Source organism: Aythya ferina (genome assembly GCF_964211825.1).
Source record: "Aythya ferina genome assembly, chromosome: Z".
NCBI classification, from domain to species: Eukaryota; Metazoa; Chordata; class Aves; order Anseriformes; family Anatidae; genus Aythya; species Aythya ferina.
Window position 1 is genome coordinate 10224214 of NC_140299.1, and position 16164 is coordinate 10240377.

At 41.1% G+C, this 16164-nt stretch overlaps 1 protein-coding gene across 5 annotated transcripts in view; it reads left to right on the forward strand.

Annotated features, from left to right (window-relative positions):
• UNC13B (unc-13 homolog B) overlaps window positions 1-16164 on the forward strand; it is a 213361-nt gene that overhangs the window by 133142 nt on the left and 64055 nt on the right. For all 5 annotated transcript variants that reach the window (XM_084503110.1, XM_084503111.1, XM_084503107.1 and 2 more), the window contains 3 exons: window positions 4522-4749; window positions 5040-5181; window positions 15523-15692. In XM_084503110.1, coding sequence (XP_084359236.1) covers window positions 4522-4749; window positions 5040-5181; window positions 15523-15692 — 540 coding nt within the window. The remainder of the gene's footprint in view (window positions 1-4521; window positions 4750-5039; window positions 5182-15522; window positions 15693-16164) is intronic.

Consider the following 16164-nt stretch of genomic DNA (forward strand, 5'->3'; position numbering starts at 1 on the left):
AAATCCACTTGTGTAAAATTGGGTGCTTCTTCCCTATTGAAGCTAATTTGCTCATCGTGTCTATGAAACTGCCTCAATGCCTTTGTCTGGTAGGCAATTAAGAATGTGTTTAGAATATATTTCCAGGAAACGTTGCATCCAAGGAATGACACCCAACAGAGATTAAAGGTATCAATATTTTATCGGAATTTTCTTAAAGAGCAAAACAGCAAAAGCAACTTTCAGCCTCCTAGCTTTTAGGGTTCAGCATTTTTGTTTTGTTTTGTTTCAAGTGTTGTGTGATGGGACATGCCTTGCAGATCAGTTCAACAAGGCTGTTCCATGAATTGGCAATATTTGAAATGCAGTAAGGCTGGAATTATTTGTGGCATGTGTACTGCAGCCATCTGGTTAATGGCTGTGTTGGCACCAAGCTGTTAACTCTGAGAGCATTAAAAGTCTAAGTTTCTGTATTCTAGGTACTTTCAAGATCCTATTCTGACGATGGAGAACTTTACCTTTTCATTATAATATCATAAATACTTGCTCTAGGGAAGATGCTCTCTATCTTTCACCTGTTCCTGGAGGTCTCACTGGTTGGGTACAATTCCTTTCTTACTTGGCTGGAAATGGATGGATAGATGTTTTGGTTTTTTTTGTTTGTTTGTTTGTTTGGTTGGTTGGTTTTTATATATCCTCATAGCATATAAAGCTTTTGAAAAAAGGGGGCTTTATCTCTTGCCCTGAACACCAGTGTGCTACTAACTGAAATACAACTGGTTGGGAAATGTTGATATCAAAGGAAGCCTTATGATGGCTGAGGATGGATGTGCAGGATGCAGAGAAATGGATGCAGAAAAGTAGGCAGAATTAGGAAGAGGGTGGAAGGGAAGGATGTTACACTAGTGAAGTACTGACAAAAGGGAGATGCACAGTCCTGGACTAGCATTTGGAAAGCCCTAGTATTCTGTTTCTGCAAGTATATGTCTCGTTTCCCAGCAGTGATGCTAACCTAAGTCCTCAATAGACTACAGGTAAACCTGAGGAAAGAAATTACCCTGGGATATCAAAATACAGTTCTCTGGAGATCTTAAAACTGAGGAATTGAGATCTCAAGCTTCAAACTTGCATTGAACATGAAATCTCTGTTGTGTAATTAGTTATATTAGTGCTGTTTTATGGTGCACTGGAGCAACAAACATAGTGCTGAACGCCCTGCTTGGTACTGTTTTGTCTCTTGGGGCTTTGGTTCACCGTTGGAATTGTTCAGCACTTTTTGACTCAGAACTGGAAGTCTGGCATGTTTTTTGGGTTTTGGATGAGAAAGTTCTGTGTTGCACTCTGAACAGATTGCATTCCAGAGACTGGCTCCGTGAGTGGACTGTTAGGGAGACCAATAAGTCACTCTTGCGATAATCATCTTGGCTTCGGCGTTGAATGATGATTAGGCACCATGGTGATGAATGCTTGTTTGCTTCCCAAATCTTGTGCAGGAAAATATTTGCACAGAAGGAAGAAGGATACCTTTATTTGAAACTCGAATATCTATTTTAAGTTTTGTGAATATATAATTTCTAAGCATTATCCGCCTACTGAACAGCTGCCTTCTATCCTGCTAGTGTTGCTTTCTTGACTTTTTCCTCTTACAGCATCAGATAACAGCACTGGCAGTTTACTAATAGCTGTATCAATACCATTCCCAATATAGTTGTACTTGCTTTCTGTTTCCAGTTATAAATTGACTCATGATTCATTCCTAGGGAGGAAGAGATAAGGAAAGCCCAGATATTATATAGTACCATATGGTACTATATGTGTCTTGTATAGTACTTGTATAGTCCCTTGCCTTTTTATTGCCATTTACAGAACTACTTGAAAAGATGCACCACTGGCCTAAACTTTCTGCAGCTGAATGAATATGATCCAAGTTTAGCTGCAGGAGAGGCACCCTTGACCTTCCAGTGCAGTGACATGCGTTGGGCTTATATCACCTATGTTTTATGTAATTAATCCTCTGATGGTTATTGTGGAAACCATGGTGGTTTTGTACCAACAAGCAGATGTCAAAATTAAGAGCAGATATGTTGTTGTGACAGAGGGTTTGTCTGTTCTTTACTCTGTTATTGTGTATAGTTAAACACAGTGTCTGATTCTGGTTTTTGCACTGCAGTTCATGTGTAACTCCTGCAGGGAGACAAATATCTCTCCTGTGGAGAAATAGTGGAGCCTTTTTTCCTAATAAATCATCTGGGCAGAGTGGGGGAGCAGCATGGATGGAGATGGGCAGTTACCTCTGAATGTCAGGAAGCAGAGCCAGGCCTGAGAGGTGATGAAAGAGAGATGTCTAGGGGTCTGTGTGGCATGGCTTGCATCTTCTGCAGTTCAGGATGCCACAGGCAGCTGCTAGACCAGAAGCAAGTCTTGGTGAATAGCTCCACTATACAAGGTCTCTGGAGGTAGTGGGGACGTGAAATATATTTTTAGCCAGGACTCTTCCATTTATCTATGTTTGCTGTCAAAAGCCTATTCGATGCTTCTGGAGTGCTTGCCATTAAGGCAGTGATGCAGACCACACTGATCCAAAATTGTGTTACCTCTGGTCCCATCTGTGCGATCAGCAGCGAAACATTTGTTTGCAAGCTACCTGGCTAATAATTTCTTTAGAAAATGTTTCTGAAATAGCGTACTCACTCATTTATGACACTAGCCCTTAATATTTGAGTTTGGTTCTTCATTACCATAAGGTCAGGTCAAAAACAAACTCTGTCCTGCCCTTCGTTGGTATTGTTACAGATTTTAGAATTCCTCATAGGAAAAGCTACTTTTTCAGCTTGGCCTCTTACAGTTTCTGTAGCTCTGCATATACTGTATAGTCCACCTCCATCCCTAAAAGACCTAGTTCTGTTAACGCTGAATAGCATTTCTTATCTGAAGTTCAAAGTATAGCCCCTGGTATCATTTCAATTTCATATTCCTTTAATAAGTGTTGGGTCTACAGCTGGATGATAGTCTGATACAGGCATCACTTTGGGTAGTGGTAGTTCTTCATCACCGGTGAGTGAAGACAGCAGGGACTACATAATTAATTCCAGTATTTTGATTTCATTTCATCTTAAGCCAACAATAGGAAACTCTGGGGCCTTTTCTCAGATAAATTTTATTGTACTAAATGGAATACTGAACATCAAGCCTCTAGCAAATAAAATGAAAAAAATAATTATCAGGTAATGCAAAATTATGGCTTGTTTTATACCCAGGTCTTTAATAGCATATCTGGGTATGCAGTGTTCTTAATGAACTTCTGAAACTTCAGTGGTCACAGTCTGTTCCAAACTGTGTTTTTATTCTTTTTGGTTTGGATGGTAGAAGTTATAATTGAGTTTTGTTTTATTGAAGTGAATTTAGTAACGGTAAAGGGTATTAGATTGAAGGTCCTAGAAATGGATGTCTTTAGGCAGTATTAGTCACTGGGCACACTTTTGAGCCTGCTAACGAGGTTCCGTGTTATGATGTACTGCTGGGGGGCCTTTATGAGGGTGCATTCACAGAAGTTTGTTCTTCTTGGTCATTAAGTGCTGAAACTGTCTTCAAATGCAAAACAGTAAAGTCTTGTGTTAAGGTGTTCCAGATACCATAGTTGTGCTCTTGATCCAGACGAAAACAATTTTTGGGTATCTTTGTGATTGATGGCTGCCTTTACACAGGCTTGCTCGTGCTATAACACATTTTTAAGGTAATTCATTCAGTATTTGGTGAACAGCTGGGGAAGGTCATTTTTCTAGGACAAGGCTTAATATAAGGTATCTGAAAAAAAACAAGCATGCAAAAGCATATTAAACTAAACTGAAATAATGTCTGAATGTGTTCACAGGACTTTTGTCTTGGTTTAACCATGTCTGATTTAAGGTCATAACTTGAAATCCCTTAAATGCAGACTGCATGTAGAAAGAGGGTGATTCCTGTATTTCATTTCACACCCTGGTTTGTCTGCCCTGTTAGCTCATGTCAGTTTTATTAACTCATTCCTCACATCTGACACAACTGTCTGTGCTTGGGTTCTGACAGCAAACATGGCTGTCAGAATTGAATAGGGAATAGTTGACTCTGGGAGCATTCTTATCTCATAATTAAATTAACTTTTAAAATTTATATGAGGTATGCAAGTGATCAGAGGCCCCTGTTAAAGCAAAATGATGAGAAGAGGGTGCATGCTGATGTCTGCTGTACATGTCTGCTTCGTTTCTGGGTCTTTCTCAATGGCAATGGTGTTGGACTTGAGCCTGTTCTCAGGAGAGCAATCTTGTCCCAGTGATTCTTCTATAAAGAAGAATCTGGACATTCCCCTTCCATTACATTCCAGCTCTTTGTGGTCCAAGTTTTCTTTCATGTATGTTGAAATGGAGGGTCTGACTGTAAGTATCAAGAGCAAGAGGCATAATGTGGAGAGTAGCCCATGACTTTGATCCTGCCACCTATTCAATGAAGCATGACTTGGTGTGTTTGCCTGTTTCTGATGAGCATTGTTTACTTCCTGATGCACAGGAGCAGCAGAGAAGAGCTCAAAGCATGGAGCTGAAGACAGAACCCAGAATTTCATCATGGCCATGAAAGATCGAATGAAAATCCGTGAACGAAACAAGCCAGAGATCTTTGACTTGATTAGAGATGTGTTCTGTGAGAGCAAGTTGACACATGCTCAGCAGATGAAGACGGTGAAGCAGAGTGTTCTTGATGGCACCTCAAAATGGTCAGCAAAGATCACAATCACAGGTGAGTGAAGGGAGGCACAGGTTCCCTCATTCTTGCTTGGGGCCCTAAGGTAAGGAAAAGTTGTGAAACTAGAGAGAGCAGGCTTCCCTCTCTCTGCTCAGTGCACAGGTGGCAGGTGGAGATGCTCCTGCCCCAGGTGTTGTAATGTGCCATGAGCTGAGGCTCATCAGAAAAAACTCTTATGAGTGATATTCCTCTTTCTTTGACCAGGCTGATTTGCTGCTTCATATGGTGTGTGAACACAGAATTATTGGTGAATGGTTATAATAACCCTTCTTTTTTTCTTCCAGTGATGTGTGCTCAGGGTCTGCAAGCCAAAGACAAGACTGGTTCCAGCGATCCGTATGTAACTGTTCAAGTTGGTAAAACAAAGAAGAGGACAAAAACAATTTTTGGGAATCTTAACCCTGTTTGGGAAGAGAAGTTTTATTTGTAAGTACTCTTACAAGGACTCGTAGCCCTCTTTGTGTGATCTGTACTTTGACAGTTATGCCATCTTTGTCAACATGCAATCCCACACTGCCTGTAGTGTATGAAGGTTTTATTCCTGCTTGACATTGTGTGCCCATCTGGAGGGTTGATGTCTGTAATAACGTATGTAGTGCACGCTTGTCCACTTGATCTTTCTTGCTTTTATATAGATAAATTGTCTGCTCTGTGAGCGTTCTTACATTAATGTTTCCAGAGAAAGATAAAGAAAGGAAAATCTTTAACTTGGTGACTTTTGTTCCTGTATAATAGAAGTAGTTTCAAAATTATTTGGAATATAAAAGAGTGAGGTTTGTATAAAAGGCTGAGCAAACTTTCTGTGACCTGCTGCTGTGATTGGTGTTTGACCAACAAAGGTTAAAGGTAGCTATTTGTTTGTCACTTGTCTGCAACACTGCCATCTCCCCCTTTAGTTCAGGAAAATCAATGTAACAATAACTTGAGGGATTATCTGCTTTCAAGATGAGCAATGTATCCATGTCTGAATTGAGAAGAAAGGCTGGAGGCACATTTTTTTTAAGTATCAAATATGTTCAAAAGACTGAAGAATGTATTATTCTATCCTGCTTTTATTGAATAAGTAAACACTACCCTCAATTTATCATTGAACACAATACAACACAAAAGGGACATGTGAAATCTACTGGGTAAGTAGTTTCTGAAGATTCTGGATGATCTCTTTCAACCCCAGACATCTTTATTTCTTCTCTTTTTTTCCCCCTCCTTGTTTTTCCCTTGTGCTTGAAGTGAGCTCTCTGCAAGCTGAAATTATATATTACAATCAAGCTTATATCAATCTAACTTTGTCTTTAAAATGCACAGTCCAAACAAAATTATTTTAAAGTAGTTTTGAGCTCCTCATTAACATCAGAAATATCTCAGTGCTATTTTGAGAGAGTAAGTTCTTGGGTTTTTATTTATTTATTAAGTTTATTCTTACTTTAATCCAAAGTAATGGAACCTCTTGGTAAGTAGTAAGTATGCTTAGATGCCATTTGGTTAACTCCAGTCACAATAGCAGTAAGTCTGTGTGGGAGCCTTAAGGACCTTGATTTACCATGCCAAGTAGTTACCATGGTATTTGCAGTGTGTTCCCTTCTAATTTTAGGAGCTTCAACAAATACTATGTTTAAAGATAGATAGCACAACGTGATAAATGTCACAGTTTTAACAGTGCTGCTGTTTAGATTTTATCTGTGTCTATGATTCAGCAGATAATATGCTGCTGGGCATTAGAGTTGATGCTACTTTGAATCTTATCTATGTCTAGGTGGTTGTTTTAATTGCCTTGGAATAGCAGGAAGAGGTAAATGAAATGATGACTGTATCCAGATCAAATGCAGGAGATCACTCAGTACTGGCATCCATGTGCTGTTTTATTGGTTGATGTCAAAGCTCAACATATGCTGGATGAGGAGAATCATTTAAAAGTGTGTGCAGTGCCAGTCTTTTTACATGCTTTTTTTTTTTTTCCCCTCCATGTGTGGGTCATTTTTTTAGAGCTTACTACTCTAAAAATTGATGAAATCTTCTACCCTCCGTAATCCAATGGAAAGTTAAATCCACATATGCATGACAATACCCATTACTTACCAAGCTTTTTTACAAGAGATTGCTACAACAATTGAGGTGCTCAATTTTGAGGGTTGAGGGTGCATGTGGTTTTTATATAGTTAAGTTAACTTGTTATAGTGGGAGAAAGATGTTAGGGTAGTTTTTAAAAGCCTACTTAGCAGCAGATGTACGAGAAGTCTGATGTTCAGAACACTAAAATATTTCAGTGGGTGCAAGATACACAAGTAGAGAGAGTTCAGGTCAGTGTTGTATAGGTTAGTAATTGCTGTTCCTCTACTGCTTGGCTTGTTGGACAGATTTGTTTGCAGCTGGTGTTCATTAGGTGCCCAGTGTCTTTTATTGGATCACAATTCCACCATAGTTTCAAAGGTTGGTTATGGAATCAAAAACGTGTGTATCAGTTGTCATAGTGTTATTGTAATCCATGACATAAGCTGAGGCAGATTGCATACAGCTGAGCAATACAATAATTTCCACAGACTCAGTAAAGTTTATTAAAAGCAGCTTAAACAAGTTTTAAAAACTTTAAGGCTGCAATAACTATTTGAAATAGCTTCTCTGTGCTTACTTACAGTGGTGGATGGAAAAGTACATTAACTTAAAGCCATATTTAAGGAGATGTTGTGGTAGTTCTGACCCAATTTGCAAGTCCAAATTTAGAACTGTATTTTAGAAAAAGACAAGGTTGAAAAGACTTTGGGTTTTCATTATAAGCGCTGTTTAGGTCATTACTAGGCTATGTCACTTGGGCTTCTGCTTAGATTAATGACCAGTTCTTAGAGCATGTTCATCACCAGGCAAGTGTCTTGTTTCTTTCTGAAAATCATCTGTTTGTATATTTTCATCCTCACCTTTAGGAAACATGTTACAGAGAACTTGCCTTTCAATTAAGTTTGAACACCTATTAAAATACAAGGAGCTGATCTTTCTGCTCAGTTCAAGGAGTTGCAGGCTTGATGCAGAGACTCCCCATGTATGGTGCCTGGGAGGATGAAGCTTGATAAGAGACTCCAGACATTGCTGCAAGTAAAAAAAAAAAAAAAAGTTCTATCAGCAAGCACTAATGAATTGTGCTTCCCTTGGCTTTACATTCTGTTCCTATTTTGTTATAATCCCAGATCTCTTTCCTTATAGCTATGTTGAGCAGGCTAATAGGTATTCTTCTTCATTTGCCCTCTAGACTTATCTTCGATGCCCTCAGCCTCTCTTGCCCTTAACTCTGGACAGAAAGCAGTATGTATCCTATCTTCAGTTGGTTCTGAGTTGTCTGGTTTGATGGGTACATAAAAGACATGTGGCTGCCGACTTTGCAAGAATGGTAGCTAGTTTGGAGATCTCTTCTCCATCTAGCTGGTAACTTTTCACAAAGTGTGTTGAAATGCAGAACCTTTGAAAAGAAATTTGTTATGAACTCATATCCCTAGGAAACAGCCCAGTAATGTGAGAGGGAAGATATTTTTGTAATCTCCAGTGCAATTAAGACAAGGCTTTAATTCTCCATTTAGACATAATTTAGACTATAGGTAGAAAATACTGGCTTTCTAGTAATCTCTCTTTGTAAAGGCTGAAACTGAGCATCTATTTGAACAAGTTACAGTGGTAGACAGGTTTTAAGAGTTCCATTTTAATAGAAGAATTGTGGGCTCAGCTACAGATTTGCTGTCCATACCATTTTTATTTTATTTTATTTTTTTTAGGAAGGAACGCAGTCTTAAATGATGAGCACTAGAAGTTACTGGATGCAAACAGGGCTTTGCTAGGTTTCTTGGCCTAGGCACAAAATGACTCCCTCATTTTAAAGTAAAATCCCCTTGAAGTTGTATTGTCTGAATGTATCTGTGCACAAGGCCTTAATGGTGAGTGTGAAATCATTGCCTGGAACAGATTGCATTGTCAATGGGCAGTTTGCAAGAGGCACGTTTGTTCTCTTACTACAGAAGACTAACTCAGTTAAAGTAAATGCGGTGCCTCCTGCTAGCAGATAACCAATATTTTACTAGGACATGCAGAGCCACAGATGATATACATTCCTGTTAATCCTTTGGGAATGGTGCTTTTGCATAGCTAACCACTGTGTTGTCACCCAAAAGGTTCCATTTGGTTGCTCAATTTTCCTTTCACCTGCTGAGCTTGTTACCAAGCTCAGCATCTTTCAGTAATCTCTGTGGTTATATGAGATTGTTTCAGTGTTGTTTTTTAGTCTTTACCTTTGGAGACCACCATGTTTATAAATGTCACTGGAACTCTGACTCCTCAGCCTCCTCTGTTCATTGCGTGGCAAGGACCGTTTGGTTGTCTTGCTTTCTTTATTCTCTAGGTACTGCAGATGCTGAAAATGGCACTCTGATGAAATCCTGCTTGTTTCCCTGCTCAGTGACCAATGTGAAATTTATATTTGAATTAAAATTGATGCCCCGTGGCAAGCACCTTTTGGAAAGCTGTGTTAATATAGCTAAGGATGTAATGCTCAGAATCACTTTATCTGCTCTTTGTAGTTAGGAGAGCTGCATGATTAATTTGTGCAGCCAGTGTTGTAGCATTGGGTAACGGCAAAATGATTGTACTTGTTAACAAGCTTCATGCAACTAAGAACAGAAAATTCATTTCTTTGTTCTTATAGACAGCAAAACTGGAACTCACAGCATATTCTTGTGCTGTTGTGCTTAACTTATAAACTGCTAAGGATTTTAGCCTTGTTCTCTTACCACTCTGATTTTGCTTTCAGTGTATTTTTTGCTATCTTTTTTTTTCTCCCTGACTAAAGAGCCTTGGTATCATTTAAAAATTCATCTGACCTGCAAAGTTTTGTAATCTATTCCCATTGAGGCTGGCCACAGCAGACCTCCCAGCTGGATGCTGCCATTTCTAGACACTTTCATTTGAACCACACCCAAATCTTCCTGCTTTTAAAGACAGACCATTTCCTAAAGACTTATTTCCTGAAGTGTATGTAGTTACAACTCTCTGTGGGCTTCTCATACTGATTACTGTAACTACTCTTTTTGATTTTCCAGAAAACCATTTTGATTTTTTTTTGGCACTTTGCTCCTCAGAAGCTAAAATGTTTGCAGGTCCTGAAGTTCTGCTGATCTGTTCTTCTGTCCTGTACATTTTCCCACCTCCTGCACTCTCATCCCCTACTTCTGCAAGCTGCTCTGCCCTTTTTGTCTGTCCTCTACCACTGCATAAAAAATTCTCTGCACCAGACTGTGAAACTTTACAGGCCCTTCTTGAGGGCTGCATCTGCAATTGTGCAGAAGGGAAACTGCTCATAGAACATGGCTATATAAATATTCGCTAGACTCTTTGAACCATAAATATTTTTTTTTAATATCAAAGCACAACAAAACTACTTAAATCTGGGCTTGACTTGACCTACTTTTAAATCTGCAAAATATTGTTGATACCTTTGCTCCCTCACTTCAGTCGTTTGTTCTTGCTATATCTGCTTCTTGCTTTTCGTCCTTATTAGCCTGTCAGCTCTACAAAGCAGGGGCTGTCTTCCTCTCTGTAAGTTGCCAAGCACACAGCAGAGTCTTGATTGCACTGGGGCCTCTGGGCTCTCCTGTTCTTCAGGCAGAAAATATGAGAAAACAACATAGTTTAAGAAAACATCTTCATGTGAAATGGGTGTGTTGAATGATAGGGTTGTGTTGGCTTCTTACCTCTCTAATCCACACAGTGCATTTTAGAGATGGACAATCTATGTCTGAAGGCAATATTAATGGAGTGAAACTGAGGTCTGGGTGTATCCTGCAGGGTTAACGTCCTGATAACACCTTTCTTGAGATGAGAAGTCGATTGGAAAGAAATATCCACGTGGATGTGTGTGGTGGTTTTACTCAGGTCAGCAGCCAAGCTCCACCACAACAGCTCTCTCACTCCCCCTCCTCATAGGAAAAGGGGGAAGAAAAGATGATGGAAAGGGCTCGGGTTGAGATAGTGACAGGGAGATCACTCACCAATTATCATGATGGGCAAAAGAGACTCAGTGTAAGGAGATTAATAAAATTTATTCCCTATTAATAACAAGCTAGAGCAGTGAGAAACAAAAGAAACTAAAAACACCTTCCCCCCATCCACCCTCTTCCACCTCCTCCTCCCAAGCAATGCAGGGGAACGGGCGATGGGGGCTGCGGTCTGTCCCTCTCCCTCATGGTCACTCTGCCCCTGCTCCCTGTGGGGTCCCTCCCACGGGATGCCATCCTTCCCAAACTGAGCCCGTGGGGGCTTCCCACAGACAGCAGCTCTCCAAGCACTGCTCCCACACAGCTCCGTCCCATGGGGTCCATCCCCCAGGAGCAAACTACTCCAGCACGGGTCCCCCACGGGTGGGCGGCAGCTCCCCCCAGACCTCCTGCTCCTGCGTGGGCTCCTCTCCACGGGCTGCAGCTCCGGCCCGGGGCCTGCTCCTGCGGGGGCTCTCCATGGGCTGCAGCCTCCTCCAGGCCACATCCACCTGCTCCACCAGGGGCTCCTCCACCCATGGGGGGGATGCAGCGTGGAGATCTGCTCCATGTGGGACCCATGGGCTGCAGGGGGACAGCCTGCTCCACCAGGGGCCTCTCCACAGCCCGCAGGGGAACTGCTGCTGTCTGCCTGGAGCACCTCCTGCTGCACTCACCTGGGGGCTGCAGGGCTGCTTCTCACTCCTCACTCTTCCAGCTGCTGTTGCACATGATTTTTTTCTCTTTCTTAAATCTGCTCACCCAAAGGCACAAACAGTATCGCTTATTAGCTTGGCTTTGGGCCGCAGCGGAACCATCTGAAAACAGGCCCTTATCTGACATGGGTCAGTTTCTGGATTCTTCTCACAGAAGCTACTCCTACAGCCCCCCACTACCTAACCCTTGCCACGTAAATCCACTACGATGTGATGCAAATGGGCATTAAAAAACCCTTATGGGTATTTACCAGACTCTTTCTCTTCATGACCATAGATTCACTAATATGAACTAGTGGTGTCAGAAGGATACAGCTTTTTATTTTGGCACTCTCTGTACTCTAAACTTATTATCCTTACTGTGGGTTCCTTTTTCATTTCTTTGTTTTGTAAACTGCTGGACAAAGTTTTATGGGTGTAGACTTTGTATGTCTTCTGGTATAACCTTGCAACCCTTCGAGGTTCCTGCACCCTCATGAGGGTTGCCGTGTCCCTCTAGCATTCCAGCAGTGGGAGCTTAAGTGAGAATCCTGCAACAACTGATTAACCAATTCAGCACAAATGCCTTTTTATTTTTTCCCCACATCAGAGTACAAATCACTGACTTGAACATATTAGGGTCATTTTTAGATGTTTCCTTTACTTTCTGCCTGCTTTTTTGGAGGACAGGATGCACATGTATTACTCTGTCCCAGACCTCAGCCAGCATCTTAGCCAGTTTGGGCCAACATTCATAGACAGACAGAGGTCTCAAAGTTATTAAAAAACATAGAAAGTGATTGTTAGAAGTTTCAGCTAGATTAGAGGGATACAAATTATTAACTTCATTGTGGTAGACTATAACATAAATTCTGGAGTTGCCTTCTATGCTTAGCCACCAATATACTGATTAGTGTGCATGTATCAGCATGGCACTGTGCACAGGCATCAGAAGTAACAACAACTTTGTGTTTCCCCTCAGCCCAGTTGATAGCTGGGCATGAGAAGATGTCAGAGCACTGACAGCACAGGGGGGATGTGTTTGAGTCTGGGGAAGGCCAAGGGGGAATGTGATAGAAGAGCTGGAGGTAGTGTGTGGGATAGGGAGCAAGTCAGCAGAATGAGGCTCTGCTGGTTCCACTGCTCCTGCAACTACTGGCTTTAGGTAGGAAACTTCATGGAAAGAAATTCATGATTTTATTTTTTTCTTGCAGATATAGTGTGCTGTTTCCTAAAAATGTTTCTTTGATACCCTGAAGTATCAAAGTAACCTTTTTAAACATAAAACGGCACAACTGCAAACATCAGAAGAATGTAGATACAAAAGAAAAAGTCATTTTCTGAGTCACGCAACAAAGAAAACCTGGTTTCCAGTTCCTCACACTCTGAAATGGGCATGAACACGTTTGATAGTTTCTTCCCTATGACAAGGTCTCAAAGAGTTTTTTCTTTGCATCCTCTTGGAAAAGCTGTGGGAGCTCAGCTGTGTGGTAGACTGGGCAGACACATGTATGCACACATTGTTAGGAAACCACTCTTCACAAAAATGTAGAAGAAGTAGGGCAGGCATCTTTAGAAACTTGCCAACTCCTGTAGTAATGAAGGGGAAAATTTCTAGCAGCAGAATGTGTTAGCCACAGTCTTATGGAGCCGGGTTGCTGTCACTAATCAGATGCTATTTTTATTAGCTAGAAAGCCTGCTATCAGTTAAGCTCAAGTTGGCCAATGTTTGTGGTTCTGTTTTGGGGTGTGCTGTAAAAGGTGAGCCAGTGTTGACCCAACTGTCTTCCTTCACTGAAAGAAAAGACTGTGGTTCCTACAGACTTAGATGAAGATGTTTTGTAGGTAAGCCACCAGCCTAAGTCTTTCAGCTGCTGTGAGTGACTGATAAGGTGCTCTCGCTGGCATGGGAGCAGCATGAGGAATATGAATTGACTGGTCTCTTAAAAACAATAGAAGTGTGGTAAAGTAGAAGTTCCAGTAGCTCACCAAATGCTACTGCAAAGTCTGCTTTGGCACTTAGCAGTGAGTTATGCTGTTGCAGCCCAAGTGAAGGATGATAGCCACTTGGGGAGTGTGGGACTATGCATGTGGAACCTAAAGTAGATTTAGGTCTAAACAGTAAATGTTTTCCTAAAGGAAAGAGCAAGTTTTTGAACATTGGTAGTAAAGACAAGTAAGATCAAAGCTGTCTTAACAAAGAACTGCAGTGCCAGAAGGTGAGGTCTGAAGAAGTCAGGAGTTAACTTGTTGGTGCTTTGTAAATTCCACTGTGTACTGATCTATGTTTTTAGGCACATGTGTCCTTCTGAACGTTTAAGGTACTGCCAGGATGTACACTTGTGTACTGTGTCAGGAACAGAGGATTTCTTTCATGTGCTTATGATGTGTTGCTGGTATGCACTCAGATAAACTAGAGAGCTACAGAAAGCAGCAGTCCAAGCATTCCCTGCCTGTGAACACTTGCTGCATGTGTTTGTTTTTTGTTTGTTTGTTTGTTTTTTGTTTTTTTCAAAGGAAAACATCCTTGAAGTTGAGAAGGAGGAAGGGGAGAAACATTGAACCTTCTTTCTTCTGATCTCTAAATACAGCTTTGATTTTACAGAGAAGGAAGGAAACAAGGATGCTTTCTGTCAGTGATCAAAACTGCCTAGAATTGCTACTAACTTTCACAATAGTAATTCCCAGATATCCCTCTTCACTGGAAAAATCACTAGAAGGTGCAGGGTTTTCTGTTAAGCAGCCCTGGATCACAATAGTGGCAATAAGATCCCAAATGATTTCTTGGTAAGGAGCATGCAAATGCCAGTCATGCCATATCCTATTGACCGGGTTTAGCAGATCTCTTCTGACCCATTTCTTCCTTCTCCCTGTTGCTTAGCAACAGATGCAGCATGTTAATGTTAAAAAGGCTGGAAAACAGGCCTTCAGCAGAAGTTGCCTGTTTTCATAGGTTTTATTTCCTTGAGGGCAGACATTTGTAGTGGTTATGGTGAGTAATCACCCTTGTCATGGTCTCATGTGAGCATTCAGATTGCTTTATTGTATTGCATGCCCTGTAAATAAGCAGAGCTTTTATTATAAGGTCTTTTTACCCACTTCTGACGTCCAGGAGCCTGTTTGTGTCTACAAAAGGTGTATGAGCACCTACAAAGAAAGGGGGCTGCAAATTCTGCCTGTGCATTAGGGTGAAAGGTGCAGGTTCAGCAAACAGTAAAATGCTTTTTTTTTTTTTATGGAAATATCTTTACTGATCTGCCTAAGACACGGGGAAAGTATCAGTCTCAGCTGTGAATAATAGACAGAATCAATTCCAGTAATTAAATACCAACTTTGCAACTAATATATCCCACCCTTTCATCCCACGCACAGGTAATGTTTGTATCATCTGAATATAATGTATTGTACATTAACACACTACTGCTTTGTGACTGTTCTGAAATAAGAAAACTATCTCCACCTGGGTTATTTATCTTTTTAATTAAAAAAGATCATGAAAAGTGTTTGTCATAGGTATTGACCATGCAGTCCTAGACACTGCATGAGTGTAAACAGAAGTAGCCTTCAACACATACAGCCAAACAGGAGATTGTGTATGGGGAGGGCTATGAGAAAGCAATGTGCTGCTTATCAGTGTTTTTTTGGGGGGGAGTGTGCAGGCTGAGTTTACCAGCCTAGCGATCATCTAGCTTTTGCAAGCTTAACAGCAAAACCAGCAACAGTGAAAAGAATTCCCCAGTTCGGGGAGCTGCTTCTGAGAGTGAGGAAGAGCAGAGGAGTCACAGCCACTTAGCAAGTCTGAAGCTGGTGGCTGCAGTCAGGGCGCTCTCCTTCAGTGTGCATCTGAAGTGCAGTATCTAACACATCACAGGGACATTTAGAGTTCACCAAAAAAACATTGTGTGATTCTTATAGGATTCTGTGCTTTTAAATAAACTAATTGTTTTTATCTTGTTTATGCATTGCTCTGTAGTTAGTCAGGCAGGTCAAAGGGATCGTAAAGCATTTAGTGTAGAAATGTCAGCTACATTATGAGCTCTTCAGTATTATATTTGTCTTGTTCTCAGTGAGTGCCATAATTCCTCTGACCGGATCAAGGTGCGAGTGTGGGATGAAGACGACGACATCAAGTCTCGTGTCAAACAGAGGCTGAAGCGCGAATCGGATGATTTCCTGGGACAGACAATCATTGAAGTCCGTACGCTGAGTGGTGAAATGGATGTGTGGTACAACCTTGGTGAGTGGGGCTTTGGGACTGAAAACATGTCGTGTATCAGTTTGGGAACATGTGAGAACTATCTGGGCAGTTTGTAAGAAAGGACAAAAAAAAAAGCCTGCTTGACTAGATGATTTTAAGGGACATGATGATGCTGCAGAGCAGCTGCAAGGCTTTTGTCCCAGTTAAAATGAAGTTCAGGAGTATAGCCTGTCAGAAAACTGATATTTTTTCTCTTGTTAGGCTCTGGAAAGTAGAATGGGTAAATGCTTGGAGCAGGGCTGGAAGTAAGGAACAAATTTCACATCAGTCAGCTGAATCCTTAGAAAAGGGATCTGAGCAACATCTTCTTGACACACTGGCATTTTCTACGTGGCCGTGGTAAAATCTTGTCTTGGCTGTGTGTGTGATATACTGAACTCCATCGCTTGCTGTCGTATGAGTCTTTGTCTAGAGAGGTTTGCAGTACAGTCCTTGGTGGTTCTAGTTCAGC